At 35.4% G+C, this 15961-nt stretch overlaps 1 protein-coding gene across 1 annotated transcript; it reads right to left on the bottom strand.

Moving 5' to 3' along the window:
* Positions 1-3250: 3250 nt before the first annotated feature.
* On the bottom strand, positions 3251-8504 carry LOC123554581 (uncharacterized). The gene is made up of 4 exons (XM_045344828.2): positions 8095-8504; positions 5511-5547; positions 5206-5313; positions 3251-4889 (listed from the first exon to the last, which is right to left on the bottom strand). Exons 1-4 carry the CDS (start codon positions 8404-8406, stop codon positions 4489-4491), a joined length of 858 nt encoding a protein of 285 aa, XP_045200763.2. The 5' UTR covers positions 8407-8504; the 3' UTR covers positions 3251-4488.
* Positions 8505-15961: the final 7457 nt, after the last annotated feature.

The following is a 15961-nucleotide window of genomic DNA, read 5'->3' as shown; positions in this document are numbered from 1 at the left end:
TCATTGCCAATCCATTTATTTACATACAATTAGATCTATTAATAGTACAAACCTATCAAGTTAGTTAGCAAACCTACTGCGTAGTTATATTGATAAGCTAAATATAAAATAAGTACATTACCGGAGATACATAAACGTGGATTTCACGTTTTCCGGTCTGAATAGTTCTCATTTAGTTCTGTGAAAGATTTATCGGAATACATAACCTCTTTGTGTTATTTTAATAAATTAATTTCTGTTTATATTTTATAGTTTGCAGATAATTACAGGAGATATTAAAACTTTCGTTTCTGTTTGCAAGAATACAGATGTATCATATTCATTAACATAGGTATGTTTTCGTGTATAAACAAGATTTGACGAATGATATCAGCCGCGCCATGAGAAATCCAACATAGTGGTTTTGCGACCAGCAAGGATCCAGTCAGGATCCATGATGTTCGCTGACAATTTCTCTCATTTAAATAGGCTTTAAAACGGATGCGCAGGCTGGACTGGATCCATGCTGGTCGCAAACGCACAATGTTGGTTTTCTCATGGTGCGGCTCATATCGTTTAATTTCTTTGTCTGCATTAACTTGTATATAGGACTGATCAATTTCCTAGCATGTTCAACGCAGAATAATAATGATTGTCACCATTATTATCAGTTATGTCATGTAATACAATCAAGATGTATTTTCAGATAAATGAAGGTCAATGTATTGTATTGCCAAAGTAAATCCCCCTTAAATCGTACTGCAAATTCTTTTATTATTCAGGACAAAACTGTGTAATTTGATTAAAGCGTATATATTTTTTTCTTCTATAGTCTGTTTCATTTGTTGTCTCTCTAGCGGTTTAAAAGTTCTTCTCTTTTAAAGAAGAGAACTTTAAAAATTCTGAACATGAATACAAACGGTATATTTATTTTTACAACAAAAATCATGTTCTTTATCGCACGTTTTAATGTATTTTCCTTTGATATTGAAAATTATTATATCTTTTATCCTTTGTATGGTACTTTTATTATGCTTAATCAATAGTCTAATTTTGAGTCAATTCGAACATGTGTTAGCGTGCAAATTTTATGAAAGAGCCGTATTTCTCGTTCTAAATTCAATAAAACTTAGTGTTTTAAAATATATTATTTCTTTGTAAGTTCAATGAACTTATTTTATTATTGCCTTCACTAGAGAATATTCATAAATCTGCGCGCGCGTATGGTAGCCAATGAATGATAATTATTCTGCGTAACGTTGTGTATCATGCACATTAAATAAATGATGTTAACCTGCATTGTTCCGGCTTTATCAAAAATAAAATCACGACGGTGTAAAAATTGAATACAATTACTTGACTGAATAGTTCATGATATAATCAAACATACTTGCCCATTCATGCCAGTTTGCGTTTTTTTGTCCCTGTAACTGCTTTATGTGCGTTAGATAGTTTTAAAATTTCAAGGTCACTTCCTGGCCTATCATTTGATAAACTAGATATTTCGGCGGGAGCTTTTTTTTTCTTGACATCTTAGTGTCTTATTGACATTTTGAGGCGCTTACACTGTAGTAATGCAAGATAGCGAGATAAGATATTTGACTTTTTATGATGTGGCGTAATTTATTCGGTACTGGCAGGGGATGTCTTTGTCTCAAACGTGATATGGCAAGCTTGACATTTATTTAAAACGAAGTCAAAATACGACAAACAGTGTAGATTATATTACATTTTTCTTTATCAAATTGTAAATAAAATTGGCAGATCCTAATTTATGACTAGACATTTTAATTTTTATAGGGGACTTTACAAAATATTATCGACGTATATGAATATCACTCTATGTGCATATATGAATGAAAAATAACAAAATGGGTTTCAGAGTAATAGAAACTAAAGACACATCAATCAGAATGAGTTGGAAAATAAACATAGCACATATGAGAAAAAAAATACTAAAATCAGGGTAGATGATCATCGTTTGTTTGTTCTTGATGAAAAATATGTATATATAAGGGAGATTTACCTCTGCTTTTCAAAACTAGGCGTGAGGGGTGTCGTCAATAATGCCGAACCTACTATTTTATTGCTTAGTTGCGTTCTTCCAAAGGATCTTCTAAAGGGGCCTCCGTGGCCGAGTGGTAACGTTCGCTGACTTCAAATCACTTGCCACTCACCAATGTGGGTTCGAGCCTCACTCTGAGCGTTGAATTCTTCATGCGGCTGGGTAACGGAAGAAATAATGCACGGAGGGGCACATAGGGTCTTCAACCGGCATAAAAACTGAAAAGTCGCCATAATGTGTCGTCGTTTAACCCAACAAAAACAAATATTAATTTAGGTCTAATTTATTAAACTTTTGATGCTAACTAGAGTGTTTAATTTTGTACATTAAACAGATAAAGGACACATTGTGATGCTAACTAATTATGTCAGTAAACAAAGATGATACAGCTATCCAAAATGCGCGGTAAAAAGCGCCGCTTATGATCTTTGATGATCGAGAAGTTCCTTCTTGCTTCTTCTAGCTTCGCTTTTCACCTCTAGACCGCCCTTTCTACAGTGCTGGTGTAAATATCGAGACATAGGGTAAATGTGAATGACTTTCGTAATCTAAATTCTTAAAATGAAAGTCTTACACATTGCAGAACGTAACAGAAATGAAAGAAGAGAAAGTTTTATATGAAAAATCCCAACTGGCTCTGCTGGGATTCGAACGAACCCGGGTCGCACGGATGGAAGGCCAGTGCTTTAGCCACTGAGCCAAATAGTCGACTCCCTGACGCAGTTGTCGGAGAGTGTCCAATCCCGGCCAAGCCCGAATCTTACGCATTTCAAAGCGTAACAGAAATGAGAGAGAAGAGAATTTCATAATGAAAAATCCCAACTGCCTCTGCTTGGATTCTAACCCGGGTCGCACAGGTGGAAGGCCAATGCTCTAACCGCTGAGCCAAAAAGTCGACTCCTTGACACAGTTGTCAGAGATTGATTTTAAACGTAAAGCTATACTACACGTAACAAAAAAGTTTTTTTTTTGGTTTGTATTCGTAAACATAAGTTGCAATAAAATCTGTAAAAAGATCGTTTGGAACCAAACAATGCAACTAAGCAGAATAGTAGCAGACTCGGTTTGACTGAGTCTGTTCATGTGAAGTAATGAAAAATGAAACACCTCTCAAGCCCCCTAGTACCAGCTTAAGCAGAACTCTATTACACATCAATTGAATCGACTATATGATCCCATAGGACCAGAACATATAACAACATTGAATCCAAACAATATTTTCTTTTTACTGTCTATTAAATAGTATTACAAGTATTGCTTATTGAATGAAACGATAAAAGAAACTTTATTCATTCTTCTAAGGCGACTGGTAGAGAATTTAAAAAAAGATCTACACAATGGTAATGACAATGGGATTTTGGACACTGTTTGCAACGATTAAGTAGCGTTACGAACGAATGCAACTCTTATGGAAACCTGTGTGCAGTTGGAGTCACATTCAGAACCCTTTTCGATGACTGGACCTGTAGGTATTTAAAAACAATACTAGTCTCATTTTGTCAAATTATCTGAAATGAAGAAGTTTAATTGAGCATAATATAATTATGTTAATCTAGTAACTTTGAATACGAACAGAAGTGGCCTAGGGTCTCTCATACGGAGCATAAAATATGTTAGTACATTTATTCTGAATACGAACAGAAGTGGGCTAATCCTGTAGTCACTTATGCTTTATAAACTAAAGCACATTGAAATATGTATAAATTAGATTTGACTCAATGGTTCACGAATCCACCTAACTTTATTTACAGAACAAAGCACTAGCAATACAGAAAAAGGCTCCCTTTAGGTAAAATAATGTATAAACAAAATTGTCGTTTTCGTTTCATAGAAATGAACCAGAAATCATCTTCAGGTTATATTTCAAATGTTTAAAAAGACACAAATCTTACTTAGAAAATTTTTACTCCTCGAATTATGAAACTGTCCTCGTAAAAATACAAATACAGTAATAAAATACATTTATGTACATCAGCAATTAATTTCTGATTATTATAAGCATTTTGTTAAAAAAAATAACACCAGCGTTAATATTTACAATATTTTAAATATAAAATTAATGTGACTTAGAATCAGAAAAAAAGTGTATAGAGGCTGTTCTTTTACAGATGTAGGGGGGTCTAATGATGTACAATGAATACAACTTTGTAAATCCCGTAGCATGAACAAATATGGAGTATGAATTCCATCAAAAAGAAACAGAATTATTCTTCTAGATTTTCGGACAATATTTTTATGATTGTTTTCTGCCTTTGATCCATTTATTTCAGCATAATGTAAATTAGTGATATAACTATATATCACTGTAGATATGAATTAACCATGTATGATTTAAACCAGAATAGTAGCATTTTCTCGATCGATTGATATTATTATCGTCCATTGTAAATAATAAGAACTTCGCGTAAAGGGTAAGATGTTTTGCATTGCTTATAATCACAGTTCTAACGTAAAGGTATGATTCCAAAGACGTTCCCTGCAGATGTGGAAATTACGCGGGTTGCCTCTGATACTCGTACAAAAACAGTGTCATCTCTTGCCAGAAAAATATGACTGGCGACATGAAGGGTTGACACAGAATTGTTGCCTGCTGTGTTGTGAACCACCAGTTTCTGTAGAAGAATGCGTTCGTATCCGCGGCTTTTTGCGCATAGCCTTAAATAAATCCTGCAGAACTGTCCTGGTCGGCTTTCGAGGCATCTTACGTTTATTAAAACGGAGGCGTACAGAAAGTAGAAACGGGCTTCTGGTATTCTCAGTTCGCCTTTGGGGTAATGGAAATCTTTTGAGATGAACGAGTTTCTCGGGTGTTTGTCCCAAAGTATTACACTGTCTTTTCCTTGCCCTTCAATTAAAATAAAATGTCATTATATCAGTAAAAATCCTCAAAGAGAAATACCTTTGCGTTGTTAAAGAACGATAAAATTTAATGTCTCTCTAATAACATATCTTAGTATAAATAAATATATTCGGATTATTATGTGTTTGAATGTGTGTTTAATAGGACATTACGTTGACATGTTCGTTCAAAATGTGCCACAGATTTAAGTGGTTTAGTTAACATGGATCTTATGCCCACATATTAAACAGGAATATGTATACTACAAGAAAATTAAGGAAACTAAATAGTTACGCATTTTGAACTCATGCACACCAGTTACCTCTGAAAGTGTGGTGGTGGGAAACCTGTAGGAATGTAGCACTGAGATATCCTGACGGCTCTCTCAGAGTGTCGTTTCCGCATTGTAAATAAGGTTGTTTGCCTAGTCCTGTATAAAAACATTAACCAGTTCCACCTTATGATATTCAATCAAACAAAATAAGTCTGAGAAGCAATAACAAGTTCATTATTCTGCCATTATGATTAAATAAATACTGAATAACACACGTTACTGTCTATACTTTTATGATGTTCTTTTCGCTGAAATTTTAAAAGAAATATAAAGAAATATTATGAAATAAATACCGTTTGAGAGTCTTAGTCTTGATTCACGTTCGACAATCTGTAAACATATATATATATACTATAGTATTATCTTGGTTTAAATATTTAAAGTTGACTGAAGATAGTATGTTATTTTAACAGTAACTTGATCAGGGATGCTGTATTAGACCCGACTGGATTTTATCAGACTGGATCACCCGAGGCGAGCAAACGCCGAGTGTATTCCAGGTCTGGATCAAGCAGCTTCTGCTTTAATGTTCCTTTCATTACATAGATCTACCTGTGCTAAAAGTATTTTACCAAAACCATAACGTGTTATGGTCGATATATTAATTTGAAATTATTTCTTTAGTACGCCTTTGGAACGTGATGATGACATCTTTGTTTACGCAAGTTAGAATCCCGCGCTTCGTTTACAAAATTTAATATAGGCTAAATCACGACTGTCCTTAAATATTGAATTAATAAAACGAGTTGAAAAGGTATTAAAATACGAGGCAACATAGTACAACTGCTTGTGAAATAAAAGACGTATTTTCACAGAATTTATATAGGTAAATAATAAAAAGATAATTTTGCCTGCCTGGCGGGATGAAGTTTATAACACTTTTTGTATAGTGTCGTTCCAGAGTTAGATATTCCTGCATTTCCCTAGGCAAAAGGACAAAACAAATATCAAACAGGGAATGCCACGTACCAAAAACACAGCCTCCCCAAAACGAAACCAACAGCACGCAGGCGTTCACACCATAAACACACATACACAGACACTCCCTCCCCCGATACACATACACACATATACACAAAGTCAGCATACGAGGAAAAAACGAACAAACAAAAGAACACAGTGAGGCTCCGCCTTGGAACGGGCAGTGGCAAAAACACCACTGGGGAGCTTAAACTGGTTTATGGTGCGCACCCAACCTCACTCTTACTCCCACCATGTTCTAAAGACACGGGACAGTGTAAATAAAAGTAATCCCCTCCACGTGAATCTCTAACACACGTAATGGAAACAAAAAGGTATGGCATGACAAACATAAAAATGCTCGTGTAAAAATATATAAAAAGCAAACCTTAAGAACCAAAAACGTATGTACTCAATGCCTTTTCAGAAGACAAAGCAACAAGGAAACACCCTTAAGGGCCCGACGAAACAGGCCAGAAGACAGATATCAAAACATTTCAGTACTTGTAGGATTTAAAAACTGCTTATCACAGAGTCCACCCCGTCTTCCGCCAGACACAATCAAACAGGAAAGCGTAGTGTCCAACTGTAAACGGGTAAACTGTTGTCTACAATAGTGTGCAAGTAAGTGACGCCACTAAATGACTACATTGTAGCTGTATTATGACGTCAAAATCTTTAGACCTAAAGCCAAGAAATGTAAATATCTGTATCATCGCTGTCTAGTTTAACGAAATAGGCAGGACAATATATCTTACATGTCTACTTGTAGACGGTATCTTTTTTTTATCTTCGGGACAGAAGGAACAAAAACCCTAGCGAACGCTCGGTTTCTCATTCTACACTGTCCCTCGGATAGGGAAAACGTATCAGGCAGGCATTTAAGAGCTTTATATTCTTTGAAAAATACCTGGTTTCAATTGATGTTGGTGTACATTTATTTAGTCATATCCTTAAGACGGCCAGCACATTTTATACAATCTCGCCAGGCATGCGTATGTTTTTGATAACACAGACAATGACGTCTGATAACCTTCAGCTTCTCCCGGTAGTAAAACAAAAGTACACAGACTAACTTGAAAACGAAAGTCGCATTTTCATTGGTCAATAGCCAGAGTTCACGCACGAGCAGCCCGGCACAACGTCTCTAAATGTATACGCGTGGGCTTTATATTTTGCTAATCAGGAGTAAATTTTCATCAAAATCAACGATTTAAAAGTACCTAGATCTTTTATTTAGCACGGAATGTTAGCTTTTCATCTACGAAAAAAGTATTTGCACTCGGAGTACACACAAATCCCACAGGGTCCGTAACGGAGCAAGAGTATATGCAGATTTTTGTAACTTCGTCAAATCGTTCAAAAGGTCCTTTTTGCTGTTGTCAGTATATGCTCGGATATAAGATATTTCCGTATTTGAGAGCTGCAGATCTAGACATGTCAGAAATATTTTCAATATAAATTTCGTGTAATAAATGTTAATTCTACGAAAGTCTGAAAGGGCCATCACACGTTAATAAGTTTTATTACGTTACGACCGCGGAAAGGATATAACGTTTTTCTATTTAGTTAGTTTCAAATTTATGAAGCTGAACAGTACCACCAAAAAGCTTGAAATATCTTTCACGAGTGAACACTAGATGCAGTATTTTCAAGAGTAGCGTAGTCACGAGTGAAAACGTAAGATATAGTTTTTTAATTGAACTTACATATAAAACAAATACGGTTTCGCTTTACTTCATGTTTTGACTAAATTTACCTATTTTATAATTCCTTTCCAATTAAAAATATATTTGACATTTTCCACTTTGAAAATAGCGGGTATACTTTTCATATGTTGATATTTCTCTGAAAACATGTTATAAAGATAAATGTTTCTACGTAATAAATAAAAAAAAATCATTATAAATAAGATACCTTTTCTACAAGTAGTGTAAGGTTCGTGTTACGGCAAACGTATTTATCATTATACAAACTGTATTTGAATTTGTTTTTCTTCTCGTTAAAAGTGTCAGAATCTTCGTATGGACTAAGTGATAAATCCTCACAGAAGACAGAATATTCCTCCGAGAGGTTAATAAAGTATCCAGTATTTCTAAATAGTGCTTCTTCTGACTGAAACTTGAACACTAATAGATTTAGTGACAGAAGCAATGTAAACAAAACTATGGATGCACCTATTGCTATTTTATGTAAATCATATTCCTGCGTTTTACTCTTCGAACACATTTGCAAGCTTTTCTACCATATCTTTAATTCTAAATATCGCCTATTGTAAAGAAATCCTTTTGGCAAAGTGTAATCTGAAATACTTTACCTTTACCTTGTGTGTGAAGATACTATTATGGGACAATCGTTTTTGAAAAACGATTTACGTTACTTAAATGTTTTTTCGAAAATAAACTGAAATATCTGTCCTTGATTTTTCAAAATTTAGAAAAAGAAAATTAAAGTAAACACAACATGAAATATGAGATCTTGTTATTAAACGGTTGATGTTAACACGTGTCGGCAAACAAAGAGAATCTTGCTCAACAGCTTGTGTCTCAGCAGGCGTTATTCAAATATTTTTTAAGTGAACGTCCTTGCTTTTATCCTATCTACAAAATTCTGTATTTAAATGAAAATTTACTTGTACAACGATTCTGAAAATTCCTGACTCCACAAAGGCCAGTAACAAAGACAGCTTCTTGGACCTCCGTGGCTGAGTAACTGATTTCAAATCATTTTTTCTTCCACCTCCATTGGCTTGAGCTCTGCTTGTGACGTCATGTTGAGAACTCATCTACTTTGCTTTCGAAATGTCAGTGATCCTACCATTTTCGTTTCCCTATTAATCATATTTCTTTCTTTCAAAAACAAATCAAAATTTCATTGCCTTATTTATTTACTGCGTTTGTTAACGATGAACTTAAATTCGTTTATCATTAACATGGGTTATCTTCAAGTTTACACTGAACAATGTTTGTACGGACATGTTTGAAGGTTTTATAAGTCTTCGGTTGGATCATGTTCTGAACGTGATAAGATAAATCATGCCTATTACTGGATATTTTGAACATCATAATATGTCTTTCTGGGTATTTCTCAGATTCGTTTCTGCACAATGACATATACGTGTCTGTGCATTAAAGATACTCATACTCACAATTATTCTAAGGTTTCTGTCTCAACAACTACATACATGTCTTTGAAAAAACTTGACTGTCTTACAAAGCTACTCCAACTGACTTTATCATTGAAAAGAAATAGAAGCTTTTCCTTTCTAAAAGACTAATCCCAAACAAATTCTTTTCCTGCGATAATATACAAACTTGAAGTAGGAGGAACGAGAGCTATCACTAAAGGCGATGAATGTACCCCCGCATGCACTGACACAGTACATTGCAATTTGACGCACACAAGATTGCATAATTATGTGGACTATATGTATATAGACTGTGTGCATACAGTATAGTAACAAAAAACAAAACAAAGTCCGATAACTATGCAGAATATTTATCTAAAAGAACGTAACATGGACCATGCACAACTATGGTTGGTACTGATCACTTGTGTGAAGTTTCATTAAATTGTGTGCAAGGGTATGGAAGATTAGGCACGCACAAGATTGCATATGCTGACTGTATGTACATAGTATGTTAACAAGAAACAAAGTTCTATAAATCTGCAATTTTTGTCGTTGAAAGAACCTAACATGCCCCATGCACAACTACTATTGTTACTGATCACTTGTGTGAAGTTTCATTAAATTGTGTCAAGGGTATGAGGAGAGATGGTGCGCACAAGATTGTGTCTATGTATATAGTACAGTAACAAAAAACAAAGTTCCATAACTCTGCAATTTTTTTCTGAAAGAACCTGACATGTCCCATGTACAACTACTGTTGTTAGTGATCACTTGTGTGAAGTTTCATTAAATTGTGTCAAGGTGATGAGGAGAGATGGTGCGCACAAGATTGTGTCTACGGACGGACAGACGGACAGATAGACAGACAGACAACAGAAACCACTATACACCCCTTACAACTTTGTTGTCGGGGGGTACAATGATTGATAACCGTCTTTCTATACAGTGTCAGTTCGCAAGTGGTCGGATTTGCTCGGTGTGATGTTTTGCCCCATGTTTTCAGGTATACTGCTCTCTCTTCTGTTTGTCTGTTGTCTTACAAAGAACCGACAAAATAATGAATTGCACTTTATATATCTTTAAAACACTTCTGACTGTTCGAAATATACATGTATATATTTAAACTTTGAATGACTTCGAGATAACGCGCGGTAAGCATCGTTTAGAATATTTTATGCACTAGACTAAGACTTGCCTCCAGTTATAATATATGACAAGACATTTTTGAGTTTTTGAAAGGTTTTGGTTTCTCCTGACTTCAACACTTTCTTACAATTTTAAATGCGAATACGAATAACCGTGATGTAGACGGACGTGTTTAATTACACCATCGAGTTATCATCCTTTTCAAGACGGATATAACAAGAAAAAACTTTCTATTAAGAAAAGAACATTTTGGCAACCAAAAGTTTTCACACTGAATTTTGTGTTATCCAGGTGATATTTGGATATGTAAAATATATGTCTGTTGGTGTAAAAGGTTATCAGAATTTAACCTATTCTGTTAGGCCTCTCCAAGCTTTCTTCACATCTTTATTTTTCGGCGTGCCATATTAAGCACGATTTTATGACCTCGTATGACCTTATGCCACTTGAATAATGTACCAATCGGATTGCTTGGTAAGGTATTCTCGGTATTTTCAGCCATAATGAGAGATTTTGTTAGAGTGGCGCTGATTGGAGCAAATGCTGAAAATGCTTCACTCGGAGTCATATGTGACACTGAGTGAAATGACATCGCGTTCGTCATCTATATCCTCTATAAGTACAGCACCATCAGGTTGTATACGTACCACTTGAACAGGTGTGCGTAACCAAATATTCATCTGCTCATCCGGATATTTCTGTTTTGTTAAGTTTTCTTGTTAAGTTATTTCTGTTTTGTTAAGTTTCCTTTCCTTAAGTTTTGTTTTTACAAAAAGGTTATTTGTTTTATACAGTCATTAACTCTTACATGTACCCTGCATTACAGCAACAATTTCTAACCAGTGCAAATCATTACTAGCCTACAACAACATGTCCGATACTGTTAGATTTTAGACTCTAATTTTTAAATCAATCTTTCCGGAGAAAACAGTACTGTACATATTCTGAATGATAGACAAATTTGATAATAAGCTGAAGTAGGGTAAGGGCTCATGTTGCTTCCAACAGTTCCATAAATAAAGTATAAAACGTATTTCAATAATGTTTGCTTACTGTTACCATCTTTTAAGCACCAAAGGCTCAAAGTGAGCTTTTGTGATTGTTTGGTGTACGTCGTGTGTCCCTCCACAATTTCTAAACACAGTCTTCTTCAGAACTACTGTCCTCATTTATACAAAACTTCACAGAGGCCCCTTTCAACATTGTCAAAAGATTTAAAATACAGGTTTCTGCCCATGTATAATTTGTGCTTCAGTTACATCACGCCGACCATCTTTTTTAAAGATGTTTCTTGTTTTGAATAGAAAATACCTTTAAACAACCGCTTGATGGATCTTCATCACACTTGGTCCGTACCATCATAATGAGGTATTCTCCCATATTTTAATGGGGGTAGTTGGTCCCATTTAGGGACTGCTAAAGGTAAAAATAGAGAAAAAAAGTCTTAAAAAGGCTTCTCCTCTTGAACCAATCGAAAAATTCCTGATCAAACTTGGTCTTCAGTATCCCTGCAATGTTCTCTCCTGACGATTTTTAGATAATATTAAGTTATTTAACATTGTTTTGTACAATACGGAGATATATTTGGACGAGTACCCAGCTGGGTACGAGTCCAAATATATCTCATAGTGTACAGTACGACGTTAAATAACCTTTTTATTCTATACCTATTTTATTTCAGTTAAAATTAAGACGCATAATGAAACTCTGTACATAGGGCGCATACACGATTTACATTCGGAACATTTTCACGCGTTACGGGCTTTATCGTATGTTTAATGTAGTAGGGTAGAGTATAAGGGTGCACTTTTATTTCCTTGATATTGAGCCAGCTTTTATAGCAATGTTCGATTCCCGGTCAGGCCTAAAGTATTGTCAGTCTGTTACATTTGGTGCCCAACGTGGGACCGTGACGGCATTACACTGGTTAGACTACGGCCCTTGTAATTGCTTACATATAAAGTACCCGCTGAAATTCGAGGACGAATAACAAAATGGTGGGCAAATATGTCCCGAAATAGAACTTGAATATTTAAACGAGGAGAAAATGTGTAGGCGGCCGGGTAGCTCGGTCGGTAAAGCATCGGAACGGTATTCTGAGGCCCCGGGTTCGAGTCCCAGTCTGGTTGGGACATTTTTTCTCATCTTGTGACTTTTGGCGCCCAACGTAAATAACTCACGAGAAGATATAATGAACACCTTGGAACGTCCCACAGAGGTCCAAACTCCTGGAATTCGAGGACGAATTCTAAAATAGAGGGGGTGTATGTAGTAGGATAGAGTAGAAGGGTGTACTTATACTTCCTTGCGATTGAGCTAGCTTTTATAGCGACGCGGTAGAGTGTTCGCCTTAGGTGTGAGAGGTCCCAGGTTCGATTTCCGGCCAGACTTGAAGTATTTTCAGTCTGTTACATTAACATGGACTGTTGAACCGTCCAAATACGGAAAAAATACAGGTTTCCTGTGTGCAATTGTACGGTCACGTGTTGAAAATAAACGTTCACGATTGGATAGATAAAAAAGATATAGAATAAATAACTTTTAATGAACTGCTTACTAATATTCATCATACTTGCTTAGAAGCAAGGTCTAAAGCTCACGGTCCTCATCAGGTGACCTCTTGTTTCAGAAATTAATGAAGATTTTTTTCCTGTACTTGTTAAATCTTAAATGCAATACTCAAATGCAATAATAAAATGCAATGATTAATAAATATTTTATTACAAATACGATCATATCTTTTCTACAACCAGTGTAATGTTTGTGTCACTTCAAACGTATTTATTGTTATATAAAAAGTATTTGAATTTGTTTTTCTTCGCATTTAAAGTGTCGAAATCTTCGTATGAACTACGTGATAAATCCTCACAAAAGACAGAATATTCCTGTAAGAGGTTGTTATAGAATCATGTATGTTTAAACCGTAATTCTTCTGACTAAAACTTGAACCCTAACAACTTGAGTGACAGAAGTAACGTTAACAAAACTGTCACAGTACATATCGCTGTTGTACATAAATCATGTACATTCGAAAGCATTTGTAGCATGTTATTCTGTCCTGTTAGTTTGTAGTCAGAATCAAGAGAAGTAAAATGGTTTGTTTCTGTAATACTATACATGGGAGCTATGATATCGGCACTAAAAGGAGAGAGACTACGTGGAATAGAAACCGAAAGTTATTTATAGTATTTATTTAGTGACACTGAAGTGCAATTTTCTTATCACAAGTAAACATGTCTGCAATTATTGACATTTTGATCTTACTGGGTAAACAAATCCTGACTGAGCCCGGATCCAGCTACTTCTGAATTTGCATTTTATCAAAATGATAATTAGGTTCATGAAATGTCACGGTTTCATTCCCAGAACTGAATAATAACCTTCACAAACCACTGCGGATTATAAAACATACAACTAGAAGTTTGATGTGATTTAGAATTAAAGCATGCCATGAATTCTCAGTCCAATACTACCACTTTATTCTTCTCGCAGTAGCGTACTATGACAAGTCTACATCTGCATGTAGGTCTCGTGTGGCTGTCAATGTGTAACATTATTGCATTCGCATTAACTGTTAGTAAATAGGCTCTCGTATTTATTTTTAACCATCGATATTCAAGAAATTACTTGAAGTGTTAAAGACACATCACGACATAGTAACCTACTTTTTCCTCCAACATGAACTTGGTGCAAATAATTCAGCTTTTCTACAGGATGATAGGTGGACAATTTAGGCCCTGTTTTCACAACTTCATCTGCAAACTTATTCAGTCATTCTCTTCTCAGTATAGTTTTATAAATATAGTCTAATAACTATCTTACACAGTAGAAACAAAGTTTGGTCTAAACTCATCTTAATACCGTGCGTACTACAGTCCGTTTTTGTAAACATCATGTTTGTAAACATTAACGATTGCGTTTTGTAAGCTAAACTCAGGGTTCCATATTTTTGTGTATCTTGTATAAGGAAAACGTGAGCTCAAGCTAAAACAAAACATAATCAAAAAGTAGAAAGGTCATTTTGTAAGTAGAGACATTTTGGTTTGAAAACGTGTAAACACGTATGACCTAGTAATCGAACTGTACTACATTAGTTCAATAATATATTTAGACATTGATCACATTGTCGTAGCCTTATATATGTCACTGTCAATTTGTAACTAGGTTCTTTGATATTTTTCATTCCATGCAAACAATGTATGATTACCATCATTAAAATACAAAGGAATACAGTTATTTTGGAATGCCTCTTTAAGGGAACTTGGTGGTAACAGCCACCACTGACCTTGACATTTTATAAGGAAAAAATGCAAGTATCTATAACTTTCAAAATTATGTAATTAATATTGAACCTCAAACAAGAGCTGTCACTGTTTGTGACAAACGCCCGCGAAGTGTGCCAAAGAATGATTCAGTTGTCTGCGCAAAATATGCCAGAATAGTTTAGGTATGAATCATTTTGTGACCAGATAAAAAAAGTTCTCCAAAGGTAGCCTCGACCTTGGAGCTATGGGTCTAGTTCTTGAGCATGACACACCAACTCATTATAGGGGACAATTGTGACAAGTAATTTTAACATCCCTTGATGGATGGCAGAGTTATTGACCGGGCAGGAAACGTACAATGTTAACCTTTGACTTCTAAGTGTGACCTAGACCTTGAAGCTAGGGGTCTTGGTCTCGCGTCTGACACGCCATCTCAATATAGGGAACGTTTATGCCAAGTAATTTTAAAATCTCTCCATTGATGGAAGAGTTATGGAACGGGCATGTTAATCTTTAACCTCAAAATGAGGCACTGACCTTAGAGTTAGGGGTCTAGTTGTTGTACATGGCACGTTTTCCCGTCATGGGGAATATTTATGCCAAGTAATTTCAAAATCCCTTGATATATGGCAGTTACGAACCGGACATGAAACAGACTATATTGACCTTTGACTTGACTTCTAAGTGTGACCTTGATCTTGGAGCTAGGGGGTCTGGGTCTTGCGCGTGACATATTGTCTCATTATGGTAAAGATTTATGCCAAGTTGTTTCAAAATCCCTTCGTGGATGACAGAGTTATATACCGGACAGGAAAAATATCCTATTAACCTCTGACTTCTAAGTATGATCTTGACCTTGGAGCTAGGGATCTTAGTCTCACGCATGACACATTTTTTTATTATGATTAACGTTTATGCCAAGATATAATTTTAAAATCTCTTCAAGGATGGCAGAGTTATGGACCGGACACAAAAACAGACCGTGTTAACATTTGACCTTTAAGTGTGACCTTAACCTTAGAGATAAGAGTCTGGGTCTTGCACATGACACGTCGTCTTATTATGATAAACATTTCTGCTAAGTATATTTTAGATCCCTTAATGAATGGCAAAGTCACGAACTGGGCACGAAACAGACCCTATCAACATTTGACTTCTAAGTGTGACCTTAACCTTGGAGCTAGGGGTTTGGGTCTTAAACGTCATGAAACGTCGTCTCATTAAGGTAAATATTTATGCCAAA

The sequence above is a fragment of the Mercenaria mercenaria genome, chromosome 7, assembly GCF_021730395.1.
Source record: "Mercenaria mercenaria strain notata chromosome 7, MADL_Memer_1, whole genome shotgun sequence".
Taxonomy (NCBI): Eukaryota; Metazoa; Mollusca; class Bivalvia; order Venerida; family Veneridae; genus Mercenaria; species Mercenaria mercenaria.
Note: the sequence above shows the minus strand (reverse complement) of the source record. Positions and strands in the feature narration are given on the sequence as shown.

What these genes read in the sequence shown, in the direction of transcription:
- LOC123554581 (XM_045344828.2), bottom strand. Translation starts at nt 8,406, where the DNA reads ATGTGTTCGAAGAGTAAAACGCAGGAATATGATTTACATAAAATAGCA. An exon ending in AAGACTAAGACTCTCAAACG is followed by an intron (nt 5,314 to 5,510) that starts GTATTTATTTCA and finishes GTTTTTATACAG; the next exon opens with GACTAGGCAAACAACCTTAT. An exon ending in CCACCACCACACTTTCAGAG is followed by an intron (nt 4,890 to 5,205) that starts GTAACTGGTGTG and finishes TTTTAATTGAAG; the next exon opens with GGCAAGGAAAAGACAGTGTA.